General features: G+C 43.6%; 1 protein-coding gene across 1 annotated transcript in view; it reads left to right on the top strand.

The window, feature by feature from the left end:
* The window catches only part of PDILT (protein disulfide isomerase like, testis expressed), a 39,201-nt gene extending 28,754 nt beyond the window's left edge, over window positions 1–10,447 (top strand). The window contains exons 9-11 of the mRNA XM_039493265.1: window positions 2,550–2,731; window positions 7,002–7,091; window positions 10,254–10,447. Coding sequence (XP_039349199.1) covers window positions 2,550–2,731; window positions 7,002–7,091; window positions 10,254–10,325 — 344 coding nt within the window. The 3' untranslated portion in view covers window positions 10,326–10,447. The remainder of the gene's footprint in view (window positions 1–2,549; window positions 2,732–7,001; window positions 7,092–10,253) is intronic.
* The last annotated feature ends 4,001 nt before the right edge of the window (window positions 10,448–14,448 follow it).

Below are 14,448 nucleotides of genomic sequence, written 5' to 3'. Positions count from 1 at the left end.
CCACAGAACTATTTTTCACAATTATTTTTATTTTTCCAAGGCGATAGGGAGGAGAAGGGCATTAATTGGACTTCTAAGCGATCAAATCATCTCCCACAGAAAAATTCCCATGGACATACTAATACTGAATCTTGATAATAATCTTCTTACATGTTTAGGATCCCAAAGCTGGTTGCAAATTATCTGTAGGATCCCCGTCATCCATTGCTGAATTACAGCAGCACCAAAGAGGAATGTGGAAAATGTTTAAGGGCCCAAGACGGCCTCACTGAGGTTTAGGAAAGAAACGTGATTCTGGGTTGAAAGTGCATGGGAATTTAGGTGGGCAGAATTTGACCAGGACAACCATACCTGCACAGAATGTTCAGGACCGCAGTTTTACATTTCAACTGAGATATGTTTGCTTATTTCATTAAAGAAACCACATGTAAGAAACATAAAAATATACCCACAAATAGTTGTACAACACTCATCCTGAAGTTCCAACACTCTACCAGCAGGGGTGGCCAACCTGTGGCTCGGGAGCCATATGCGGCTCTTCAGAAGTTAATATGCAGCTCCTTGTATAGGCACCGACTCTGGGGCTGGAGTTACAGGTGCCAACTTTCCAATGTGCCACGGGTGCTCACTGCTCAACCCCTGGCTCTGCCATAGGCCCTGTCCCACTACACCCCTTTCCGCCCCCTCCCCTGAGCCTGCCATGCCCTCGCTCCCCCCCACCAGCAAGCCTCCTGCATGCCATAAAACAGCTGATCGGGAGGTGCGGGGAAGGAGGGGGAGGCTGCTGATAGTCAGACACTGAACACGATAATTAGAAAGGTTATGGTACGAGATCTTGATTTTGTATAGTGTTTCCTGAAATTGCGCCCCCGCCACACACACAAAGCAACCCTATTGAAAATGACCTGAATATGGACACTGATCCATTGACGAAGGACTTCAAATGAGGAGCATTTTTAAGTTGCAATACATCAAAAGTCATATCGGATTCCTAGGATTCTCTGCTCTGCTATCCTTCTATGTCCTTTGGATTGTCCTTCCTGGTATATAAATAACTGTTGTGACTTTTAGTTGATACATAAAATACTTCCTTCCATGCAGCTCTCTGATTTATGTGAGCGACATTAGTTTGAAAGCAAAACAAATACATGAAGTATTGCATAATCCACCGCCTGTGATACACTGGCTTTCCGTATCATTTTTGTGTGTACTTGACATTTTGCTGTTTCGACAGGTACTTTGTAACAAAGACTGTTGTTGAACTGATGAAAGATGTATTTAGGTTGATGGTCTTGGTCAACCATGGAATCCTCTCTAGTGAAGTCATGTGATGACTTGCTAGGACTTCGTGTGTTTATTTTTATTATGAAGGATTTAATTCTGTACTATTATTATCAGAAGTTTTGCTATATACAAATGCATTCAAGAGATGTTTGGCAATTGCTAGTGAACTGTTGGTGCAGGGCATGAAATGAGGGAGGGGTGAATGGTTTTCAAATAAAAATAGAGAAAAGCCAACAATGGAACCTTGAATCCAAACCCCCTTGAATTTCATGGTTTCACAATCAACACCTGGAGCTAGATGGTTTAGATTCTGTTTTGGATCTGAAGCTGAAAGGGCCCTTCAGATTCCATTTCTAATGCAAGCAAAGTCAACCCTTGCTGATGGAAATTTTACACAATCAGCTGATCTTACAAGGTTTTTGCCATTCTAGATTGGAGGTGCAGAAGAATTAAGGTAACTTCCCTCCTTTGTATTTCTGTAACATTTTAGCTTGCTTATTCCGTTCTTGGTTGCACCCAAGATCCAAAATGGAAGTGCCAAAATGATATTTCTGGCCTGACTGATGCAGAAACAGGAAGTTCATGTGAAAGCCATTTCTCTGAAGATTTAATACCAGATTCCGCAGGCTCAGAGATGCATCTGCCATTCTGAGTGCTTATTCTGATCCCTCTCCCTCCCCAAACCTTAAGGGGAGAGGGGCCCAACCTGAACATTTGGATCTGGAATTTGAACCTTTCACCCCCCAAAATGTGGGGTATTCAAATCTGGAGTGATATCCTAGGCACACTAAAGTCAATAATAAAACTCCCATTGATCTCAGTGGGGCCAGGATTTCACTTCTGGAGTTTTGGTTTGGTATAGTATAGAGAAAAGGGTCAGTCACACAAAAGAGATCCATATTTGGGTCATGGCTATAATCCGTCTCCCTCCTAAAGTCAGTTCAGTAAAGCATTACTATGTAACAAGGATGGAGGTGCTGGGACCTACTTGAGCCGCAAAGCTTCCTGCCACCCAAAAGTGGTACCAGAAGAAAAGGTGTTTGTTAGGCCACCACGTCTGGTTTTTATTCAGATTTTGCTCAGTTTTTACTCTGAAAAACTCCTACTGACTCCATCATGCATCTTGGTTTGCCCCATTGTTTCTATAAGTGGGTAATGCCCATTTCAGCTCTGGCACCTATCAGTTTTCTGTATTCCTGTGAAAGCAGTGGAGTAAGTTCATAGGCTTGATTTGTGAACATCTATTTTTGTTTTTAAAATTACAGATGCACCTTGGTCCCATGATTGTAGGAAACTCTTACCAATTTGGGATGAGCTGGGCAAGAAATATGAACATCATGGAAATATAGTAATTGCCAAAATAGACTTCACAGCAAATGACATCCAGTTAGTTATGCTGGACCGCTATCCATTCTTTAGATTCTTTCCTGTTGGATCCAATAACCAGGTGAGAAGCATTCAGAGAGTGTGTGTGTGTGTGTGTGTGTGTGTGTGTGTGTGTGTGTGTGTGTCAGAATGAGTGAGCATGTGGGAAAGGTGCCATGAAAGTGAGAATAAAACATTGGTCCTCATCTATTCACATATTTGTTATGCAGCAACATGTACCCACTTCTGCAAGGAATCTGAGTTTAAAGGGCAAAATATTTGCCTACAGCCCTCACTCACACGTATCAGGTTCTAGTATGAGACCATACTAGACTTTTAACAGACCTGGACTAATGAAGTTTATACAGCCATAGTCACTGGTGACCCGAGTCAATCTCTGTACTGTCCCAGATTCCAGTGGTCCTGGACTTTCAGGGGTGTTTGCAGAACCCTAACCTCTAAAAAACCCACAGCCATGCTCCTGTGCTAGCCTCCGAGAATGGATTCTGCAGGGGCTGCTTAGCGTAACACTCATTTTTAAAAAAACCCACTTTGTTCGTGTTACCTGTTTGAATTGTTTCTGTAGCAGTTTGGCTTATGAAAACATGTTTACATTGTCTTAGAGGCCATGTCCTCTGAGCTTTTCAGAAACTCTTTGCCAGACAGCTTTGCCAATATCACAAACCACAGTCGCAGCAAATTCAAGTGCCTCTTAATAAAAAAAATAAAGAGCTGTTGCTATTGCTGATTCTCTCTAGAATATGCTATGTAATGTACCATCATGTTGCATAATGTTCTGAAAGTATTGCTGCAAGAAAGGACAGAAGAAATAGAAATATATTAACCTCATAGTCATAATCCTCCATCCACATGGATAATTTAATTGAAGAGAAAACGCCAGCTCTGGATCAAAGAAATTCAATTCTATGATACTGTTATAATTAAAACATTACTCAGCTTTTCATTTTTCTCCTCATGGCCCACACATAAATTAAATTCTAAGACATTTGTACTTGTCCTCATTTGATCTCTTAGGGAGAGATTCTTCCCTTGGACGTGCATGCACAATTTCTAATGAAATGAACAGCAGCCCTGCACATCCCTACTGGGTCTGGCCTTAATGTCTACTTTCTACATCCCTCTCACTTAGCAGTTTTCCACTCAATACTTTTAAAAACACATATTATGACCTTTTGTTTTCTAAAAAAATTAATGATAAGTTGGCACACCAGGCTGTCGCTGAATTTGATTACTAATTATCTAAAATTGTGGTAGTGTTCTGAGGCCCTGGTCAGGGATCAGAGTTTCATTGTGCTAGGCACTGTACATGCATAATACAAAGATAGGCCCTGCCCCAAAGAGCTTACAATCTCTCCTACCACATTCCTGCCTTAGACTGGAGTTTGGTGCCCAGATGCTAAGCAGATGGACAGAGAGAGAGAGAGAGAAAAGAAAGAGGAGCAGGAAATACAAAGCACGATTACAAATATTTGCTCCTTGTAATACTTCTGTGGTGTTTATCCCTCTCTCTTGTTAGGGATGGGAACTAAATGCTAGAATGACAAAGGTCAATGAAGACTGTATGTTTCCCCTCGGTGTAAGCCTCTCCCATTCTCATCTTTGCATCTTCTTCAGTCTGACCCTTCTGCATGGGTTAGTCTCTGTCTTCTCATGCACCAAATGATCTCCTGCCAATCTCTTCCCAGAACCTATTTCTCCCTCACAGTCTTTCAGACATGACCCCTGTCTGGGTCTAACACACCAGGTGAAAATCATGCCAGCACATAGAGGACACTGTATGTCTGAACGGTTGTCTCTGTGTCCCATCTTGAGCATAACTTCCTTGAGGCAGCAGCCACATCTCTGTATATTTGTACAGCACCAAGATGATTGTCAGCTTTCAACAAATGGGATAGTAATTATAATGCTTCATGCAATGCCCGACTCCCAAGATGGGGATTTTGTTGTTGTCAGAGGGTTGGTGGTTCTGTATCAGTGTCTAATCTACCCAACACCTTTCACTGTTAAAGAATTACAGATAGGAAGAGCTCTATGCTGGATGAAGATAGTGGTAACTTTCTGGATGTCACTTTAACCTCACATTGTGAAAAAAGCCTGGAGAGTTAAACCCTTGAGATAAGATTTCCCCCCTCCCCAAAACCCTCTTACATCTGGGTGCTAGATCCTGGTCTCATTAAATCAATGGGAGTTTTTGCCATTGACATCAATCGGAGCAAGATCAGGTCCTTGTTTTCTAGGACTAGGGTAGGGAGGATGTCATGACTTCCGACCACTATAATCTCCCTCAGGCTGTCCTGACAGGACTGTGATAAAGCCACCAGGAAACTAAACATTACTGCATGCTCTACCCCCGGCCAATTCAGTTGACTGGTGTGCAATCAGACACTTTCTCACAATACAAAGGTGGTTTTATGGAATACCCATTTTTTTCTCAGCGGCATCAGCTGTCCCTCATTCAAACCATGCCTTTAGATTTTGGCCATTTAAGACTGGATTCTGCTTTCATTGACAGCACTGGAGAACTCCCACTGATTTCAGTGGGAGCAGGATTCAGCCTGTGAACAAGATTTTCAAAACTAGGAGCCTCGCTAGGGTTCTGAATGAGTAACTAGAAAGCTGGTGGGGGCTCAGCTCTTACGTCCACATTTGGATACCTATGTAAACAGCCTGATTTTCAGAAGTGCTTACTCAAGGGTCTGTTTTTTGAGGTCTTGGCCTTAATAAAGATTTGTTTATTCTAACAAGCGAATAGTGACCATTGACATAAAGAGGACAAAAGCAATCAGCCACTATACTGAATCAGAAAACTCTTCAATTCCCTAGGCAAATGTGGAGAGCTGAAAAAATATAGTCGGCATTTAACTATCTGAGGAGGACAGTTACCATCAGAGCTGAAGGAACATGGAGATATTTCATCTGCTAACACCCTCAGAAGGAGTGGTTGGGTCTGCCATGCACTATTTGAGATCTTTTGATGAAACAGACTGTCTCCCTGTTTGCTGTGTGCAAATAAAATATAAATTAGCTATTTTTTAGGTGGCGTTTAAGGCTGACATTTGTTTTGGTTTCTTGGCACTAAGTGAGACATACACATTTATATCCTCTTAAGAACTGAATGCTCTGAGAGATGTTGAAAATTCTCCCTGGTTGTAAACCCCAAGAACAGCTTAAGAGGGTGGTTTATCTCACTTTGACAACTTTCAGGTTCTGAGACCCTGCTGCTTCAGCTATCATTGATTACCTCATCAGAGGTCAGACAGGCTCAAGATTTTTTGGAGAACATTTATCTTCTCTGAAGGAGTCAAAACAATGGGTCTGTTCAAGAAACTTAAAAACCCATGAGCACTTTTAAGAAAACATCACATAATGTAGCTGTATATTTTCTTGTCATATTCAAACTATTTTAATGCCTGGACAAAATGAATACCTGGTATAAGTCTACTGAAATCACAAGGGAATGGAGGAATTTTGCACACAGTATTTTGAATTCAAACAGGGCAGATCCTCCTTTCGGGTAAATCAGCATAGTCCAATTTATTTCAATGCAGCTAGACCAGTTTACGCTGCCTGAGGATGTTTAAATTTGCTCAGATCACAAGTGGGAACTTTTGTGTTAAGCAAATACAACCTCGCACTACATTATGGTTAAACACATTTACAATCTTCCTTAAGCTCCCACACAGCACGTTTTGAAAAAGTCTCTACAACGGTGCTGTATTCAGTGATTGTTGGAGAATTCGAAAGCTCTCAGTGTGAAATGATCTTTCTTCCAAACTCCCTAAACAAACATTCAGCAATGCATTCTGCCTCAACACATGAAGTATTCTCCACAGCCATTAAGTATAGGCAAATTTACTTTATTTCATCCTCCTCTTGCTCTAGTTTAATCATCCTAGGTGGAGGATTTCAAAGCCATCTAATAGTTTTCAATGTCCAATTCCAATTGAAATCCTTTGGGCAGCTTTGAAAAGCTCACCCATACTCTTTATGGTTTCTATTCTGCAAAAAAATGCATGCATCTGCTTAACTATATGCATGAGATGCCACTAGTTAGTTGGCAGGATCCAGGCTAGTATAATAAGGTAAGCAACTTTGTTTGGTTTGTGTAGGATTCCCTCCTTTCTTCTCACAGGTATTTGCATCTATCTCCTTCCCCATTCTGGATACCCAATTAACTTTATAATTTGTTGAGTCTCCTCCATGGCTTTCTAAACTAAATGCAAGAGTCCAGAGGCCGATAAGCCTGCATAACTCAGAAATCCCTGTGTACTGTGGTCTGATTTCAGGCATTTTATGCATAGAATCATTTTTTACCCTTCTATTCTTTTCAGGTTGTGGTATATGATGGGGAATATACCCTGGAGGCTTTTGCTGAATTCTTAGAAAAACAAAGCAAGCCAAAAGCAGAAGCAACCAAAAAGGTAAAGGATTTGACTTTCCACTCAGTCACATCCAGGTTTACAACACATGATCAGGAGTGAAGGTAACTTAAAGGACTTACCGGTACTCCGGAGTCCTTAGGAGGGGGCGGGGCATCTTCGGAAGGGGCAGGGCCTTTAAATCCCCAGACTCTTTAAATCAGCCCCGGAGCTACTGGCTGCACAGGCAGCTGGGAGCCCCAGAGCTAGGGGTGATTTAAAGGGCTTGGGGCTCCAGCTGCCCTACCGCAGCGCAGCCCCAGGCACTTTAAATCATCATCGGAGCGTGGGGGGCTCCCAGCTGCCACCCCAGACTCTGGTGGAGCTTTAAAGGGCCCTGAGCTCTGCGGCAGTAGCAGCAGCCGGGAGCCCCATGCCCTTTAAATCACCACTGGAGCCCCGGTGCCGCTACCCCAGGAGTCCAGCAGCTGGACTCGGGTTGTGCTTTAAAGGGCCCCAGAGGTAGCAGCAGTGGGAGCCCTTTAAATCCTTCAAAAACCACCGACTGGGCAGGATTTTTGCAGTTCCTTCTCAACTGCATGAAACTAGTCCCTAGATTGCTGGGGCGGGGTGGGGGGACCCAAACACCTATGAAACATTTAAAGATTTTCACTCAAAAACCGTCCCTATAGCTATTGAGAGCAAACACCTTCCACTTTCTGCAGTTCTGAAATTTCCTATATTTCAAATTGCCTTGTGCTGCCCTGCCAACCGGTCCCCTTACCCCGTGCCTCCAACAGTGCCCCGCCTGCTGGTCCCCTCTGCCCCACGCCTCCAACAGTGCCCCGCCAGCCGGTCCCCACTGCCCCATGCCTCCAACAGTGCCCCGCCAACTGGAGGCACGAGGCAGGGGGACCGGCTGGTGGGGCACTGCTGGAGGCGCGGGCAGGGGACCGGCTGTGGCGCTGCTGAGGCGCGGGCAGGGGACTGGTTGGCGGGCGCTGCTGGAGGCGCGGGGCAGGGGACCGGCTGGCGGGCGCTGCTGGAGGCGCGGGGCAGGGGACCGGCTGGCGGGCGCTGCTGGAGGCGCGGGCAGGGGACCGGCTGGCGGGCGCTGCTGGAGGCGCGGGGCAGGGGACCGGCTGGCGGGCGCTGCTGGAGGCGGGGCAGGGGACCGGCTGGCGGCAGGGGACTGGTTGGCGGGCGCTGCTGGAGGCGCGGGCAGGGGACCGGCTGGCGGGCGCTGTTGGAAGCGCGGGGCAGGGGGGACCGGCTGGCGGGGCACTGCTGGAGGCACGGGGCACGGGGGACCGGTTGGCGGGGCGCTGCTGGAGGCGCGGGGCAGGGGGGACCGTCTGGAAGGGCAGCACAGGGCAATTTGAAATATAGGAAATTTCAGAACGCTAGAAAGTGGAAGGTGTTTGCTCTCAATAGCTATAGGGATGGGTTTTGAGTAAAAATCTTTAAATGTTTCATAGGTGTTTGGGTCCTCTGCCACCCTCCCCACCCAGCAATCTAGGGACTAGTTTCGTGCAGTGGAGAAGGAACTGCAAAAATCCTGCCCAGTCAGTGGTTTTTGAGCGATTTAAAGGGGCCCCAAACCCTTTAAATGGCTGCCGGGGGAAGCCGATCTGCCCTGGTAGAGTGCACCGGCTTACTTTCACCTCTGCACATGATCCTTCTTTTCTTGATGTTCATATTACAGGTCTCTGAGCCAAGAAGCTAATGTAACCACACACTGGGTAGCAGGAAGCAATTACCATCTGGGCAAGAGAGAACCAAACTTTGCCTGGGTTTTGATTTTACAAATCAAAGCCCCAGCCAAAGTTCACATCTAGCTCCCATTTCATCCACTCCCTTTAAGTTTAGTGGGGCTTCTCTCCTTTCTAAGCACTGTGGCAGAAGTAACTGCAATGTTTTCCTTTCCTTTTTGTGATCTGGATTGGACTATAGCCTGGATCACCAACAACAAGTTTTGGTGCCCTTGACTCAACCTGTCTCCAAGAGGCTGGGCTTCATCTGCTGCAGAGCACACTATGTATGCACGAGATGCTCCATATTGACTCAGTTGCATATTTACACATATTTCATTATGAAAGAGTTAATGACAAATAATATAGTTTAACAACCTGAGACTCAAGCTACAGGCAGAAAACACTTAGAAAAGTGACGGCAGAGTCCTCACACCTAACTTCTGCTAAGAAAGAACAACTTGGTGCATAATCTGGCTTTTGCTGGAATCCAGGGCCTAATCTGCCAAAAGGAGTGAGAAGGCAGGTGCCCCGGATGCACCGAGGATGCCACTGAAATTGCCCTTTAAAGGTGTGGGGCAGCAATGAGATGGTGGATGGAGAAATACTGAGGAATGTGATTCACCCTTCACTCCCAGGCTCATTCTCAGGGCTTACTGATGGACTGATGACTAAGCAGCTGGTTTTGAGAAGCAGAGGTTCTTCTGCTGTACACATGAAGGGGCTGCAGCTGTGGTGAAGGTTCTCCAGTCACGTGTTTGAAGGAGGGTTAGGAGTCACATTCACTCACTCTCCTCTGTGCTGCACTACAGAGCTATGTGCATTCTGCCATTTCTCTCTTGGTGCCTTATTCCACTTGAAAGTATAAGGACCGCAGGGTAATTCTACAGCCAGTCTGAAACCCCTCCAAAATGTGCTTTGCACTGCTCGAGGGAGAACGCTTGGCATTAGCCCACCTGCTTATATTTGCTGTCCTTATTGAATAACATCCAAATTTGTCCAGCATAGTACTGCAGGATACACTAGGTTTTTTGCACAGTGCACTGCTTGATGTGAAAATCCCCTGTTGGAGTAATACTTTTTGTTCCATTACTGGGGTGGTTACAAACAGCAAAAGCGAAGGGCAGCTTTTTTGAGGTTGCATTAGAAAAGACAGAGCATTATCTCTACAGGACTTTTAGATCTGCCCATGCATTACATAGTGAGAGTGACTGTTTTTTCAAGAGTTTATCAGAATTTCACACAAAGGGCATCTCATCTAAGCTTTGCCCAGGGGCTGATATGTGGGTGCGAGATCGCATTTTTTGGTAATAGCAGCACTAGCTCTGATCTCATTAAGATGTAAAAGAGAAAAATCTAAAGTTCTTATAATATTTTTAAAACATTTTTCAGAGAATAAATACTCACTAAAGCGATTCTCTTATCTTGAGAGGCTATAACACGGAACATCATTGGTGTATTTCATTTTTTAAAGCCTCCTTCTGGAGAAAGCAAAGAGGATCTCACTGAGGAAGAGACTGTCATAAAACAGAAGGAAGAACTTTAACTCCAGAGTGAAGGGGAAAGATTCCATAGGAGAATATCCTGAAGATGAGGATGCTCCACACTATGAGAACTTTGATCACATCATGAGAATATAAGGATGCATCAAAAATAAATAAATAAAGAAATAAAGAGAGAATATGACGTCACTGTCTGGCTGTGCATCATTACTCTTTGGAATGTGACTTTACTGGTGTTTTCCCCCAACCTGGAATCAATGTCTCAGTTCTTAAAGTAATCTTTCATTTGTCTCAAATGTTTTATTGTCAGGGCATGCCCTCCAGTCCTGTCTGTTTCTGTGCACACAGCCTGCTCGGAGACACTCTGATTTTGAGCACCATGTGTAGTTTATTTACGTTTCCCCTGTCACCTTTACAGTGTTGCACAGCATCTTATCTACAACATCACATAATCCTCAGCCCCTTAGATCAAGGGTAGGAGAGGTGGGAGGGAGATCTCTCTTGGGACTAACTGAGAGTTTGCCTCTCTCAATCTCTCTTCCCCTGGCACTTCTTTCCTGTGCCCTTTCTACTTTTTGGGCGAATGAGTTAATTAGTAAATAGTGTCACAAGAGAAAGGGGTAAGGTCCTGTAAGAAATAGGACAAAGATCATTCAGCATACTATCCTTTTTGAATGAAACCTACAGGATGCACATTCAATCAGTTGTTCCCTGCTGCACCAATGCAACCCTCATGTCTTCAAGAGAGGGGGGAATTCATGCCATGGGAATGGAGCCAAAATTAGAACAAATACCTGGATTATTTTAAAAATAAGCACATGCAGCTAAGGATTGAGGACCAGATTTTTCCAGTCCATGGGGGTTAGGCACTTTTGAAAATTCCATTAGGTAGCTATGTACACCTGTAGGCACCTACAGACCTTTACAAATTTGACCCTGTGCCCTGAATGAGAATAATTTTTTGTGGGATTTTGGCATTTTTGCTTCCTGTCCTCACTGGAAGCAGGAAACGTAGAGAAGCACAGCAATTAAAAATAAATTAATTGGGGTTCAAAAATATGAAATGCACTTTATTGTACATCTACAAAGGTTCAGGGATCATTCCAGTTTTGGTCAAGGAGCTAATTATTTCTTATTTTAGCAAAACACAAACACCTGTTCCTAACTCTAAGGCTGAATCCGATTACTATGTTCTACTGAAATACAAAGATTTGCATAAAGAGTTAGCCAAAGTTCTCACACAGACAGTACAACACGGAGGTGGTTTCAAGCAACAACTATGATTTCGAAGGATAATTATTTGCTCCTTTGTACGCTAAAAAAAACCCTATTCACTCCTGTGAAATATGTTCTTTTAAAATGTGGTTCAAAACAACTTTCAACCTGACATTCTGTACCACCATTTACCTATTGAATGGGAAAGGAATTTGACATTCAGAAAAAAAGTTTCCTTTCTTCATGAAAAGTGAGCTCACTACTTGATTTCTCAGCTCTCCAAATAAAGCTAGTGGCCCTTATTGCTGGAAACTCTGGCGTAAAGATATTAAATCATATGGATGGTGGATTGGAGAACCCAGATCCAGCCTGCTCCTTTGCAGCCCAGAACTAAAATCAATCTAACCATTGGTATTTAGTGCCAAGCACTGTCTAACGCTCCTAATATGTTTTAAGATATTGGCCGGATATTGGCCTCTTTTTTCCACATTCCAGTGCCTATGTTTTCTGTCCCACCCATTGACTGTCTTGTCTATTTAGATTGTAAGTTCTTTGGGACAGGGCCAATCTCTAGATGCTTGTATAGTGCCTAACGCAAAGGGGCTCGCATCTAGGTTGGAGATTCTAAACTCAATAATAATAAAATATTTGTATTACAACCAGAGAACCCATCATTTGAGGTTCTTGGAGAATAGATTAAAACAGAAGAATAAGGAGATAAGATTATCTGATTGCCTCATACCGAGAGGGGAAAAAAACCCAGGCAGGCAATTCGTAATACCTGCAACAAGATGAAATTCGAATGGCAGTACGTGCAGATACTGTACCATATAAGTCTACCAAATCCAGAAGCTATAATGGTTTCATTCTTTTCCCCATAGAAAAATGAAACACATGCCACCTATAGCACTCTTTATTGGAAGATGGGATTATCATTCAAGATAAAATAAAAATTAATTTTCACTGCTCCTTCCGACTGGATATGAAAATCAGTCTTGAAACGTCATCGAGCCCATTATAAAGGTACAGGATTAATGAAAAAAATGATTCGTCTCAATAAATGACACGTTAGTGCCTATTAGAGCGAATATCTTGGGTGCCAAGGCAAGGGTCCAAGTCCAGGCGCCCATTCTGTGCCCTCTGCACTGCTCTGGTGACACAAAGGGGATGGAAAGCTTCTTTAAAGAGCCAGCTGAGGATTCCTTGCCTGGGGAAACCTCTGCTAGTGAAAAGCCACCCTCAATAATGCTGCACCACCTGCTCCTGCCCTTCCCCTCTCCTGGTGGAAGGGTGTTGCAATGGTGGGAGTGGGCGTGGCCAGAATGCACTACCCTTCAGGAATTCAGGACAGGGAAAGAGACAGGATGGAACAAGACATGCTGCACGCTATGAAGCCCTACCTAGCTCCATTTTCCAACTGCCAGACAGCCGCCTTCTGTCTGCATAACACCCTCCAGTAGTAGCATGTTACACTTAAGAAATTAGCAAGCTCCCAGATGACCTGCCCTTGGGAGCTGGCTACTTCCCTAAGGGTTGAAACCAGTACTGAAATGTTTTAACTTAACACAGTTTAAGTTGCTTAACTATGTTAAAGGAACCCATTTTCCAAACTATGCCAACATCTGGTGAATTTAGCAAACAAGTCTCATTACATGCTATGTATACGGTAGTGTCTCAACAGCCATAATCAAAATTCAGCCCTTAATAGTTTGACATCTGAATTTTCACTGGAGAACAGTATATCAATCAATCAATGTGACTTTTACAGCTGTCTAAGCACACAAGAGTCTACTGTAACCCTGGTAGAAAATGGCATCTCAGCTCAAGGACAATTTTCCCTTCAAATGGTCTGCTGGAAGTCACAATCTTGTTTACCTACACTACAAAATTAGTCTCTGATGCTAGCACTGAAGCATGCAAGTCATTATGTGTATTTATGACCATTAGAAATTGTAGCTCACTGATGCAGAGACATTTTTACATTGTTATAATAAATATTGCATTTTAATCTTGCTAAAGGAGCAGATTTGCTCTCAATGGTCTTGCTTTGGAATTGGAAGTCATCAACCACTGATGTAGACAACCCCAGCCTATATGAATAAAGTCTAACTCCTGTTTGCCTTACCCACTTGACTACACATGCCAATAAGATGAAAGGATTCGGCCTGTAAGTTGTAAGTATGCAGTTTAGGAAGTTTGATAAAAGAGAACAGATCCTTCTTTCTGTTACAACTGTGCAACTCAGTGAAGTCAATGGGTTTGTGTAGTGTAACATGGAGTAAAATTTGGCCCAAAGCGCAAATTGTTTTAAAAGCTAATAAAGTATGAAGAACACGATAGATTATAATTGTTTGCTGATATGATGGGGAGAAGTTCATAATTTTAAATTCTGTTTTATGGCAATGCAATAAATTCTAAATGACTATCCACTGAACTTGTGGCCATGTTATCAGTGTGTCAGAATTATGCACCGGCAATTAGTAGTTTTCATACATATTTTTTTTACTGACTTAAAGGTGTCCAGATGGATTTAGATTGCTCATATGTCATACCTACATCTAATATGCTTGAGAGGTAATACTCTTGTCTTTTCCAATGGCCTCACAGAAGACATTGCTTCTGCATAGATAAGGTGGATCTCTCTCACTGACAGAACTTGGTCCAATAAAAAACGTATTACCTCACCCACCCTGCCACTGAAATAAGGTGCTACACCCTCAGTGTAACCATAGTTTACATTTTCTCGTAGTGAATGATGAGCATAACAGTTACAATTGCTATATTTATAGGAATATTCTCTTCAGATTTCCACTTCCTTTCAGGAATTTCGCCTTCACCCAGAAGCAGAGGTGCCGACTTTCTGAGTTCCTGGGGGGTGCTCGATCCCACTCCAGCCCAGCTCTCCCCTCCCCTCAAGCCCCTCCCAGCACCTCCTGCATGCTGCTGAACAGC

This window comes from Mauremys reevesii, linkage group 10 (assembly GCF_016161935.1).
Source record: "Mauremys reevesii isolate NIE-2019 linkage group 10, ASM1616193v1, whole genome shotgun sequence".
NCBI lineage: Eukaryota > Metazoa > Chordata > Testudines > Geoemydidae > Mauremys > Mauremys reevesii.
This window is presented reverse-complemented; position numbering and strand designations above follow the sequence as displayed.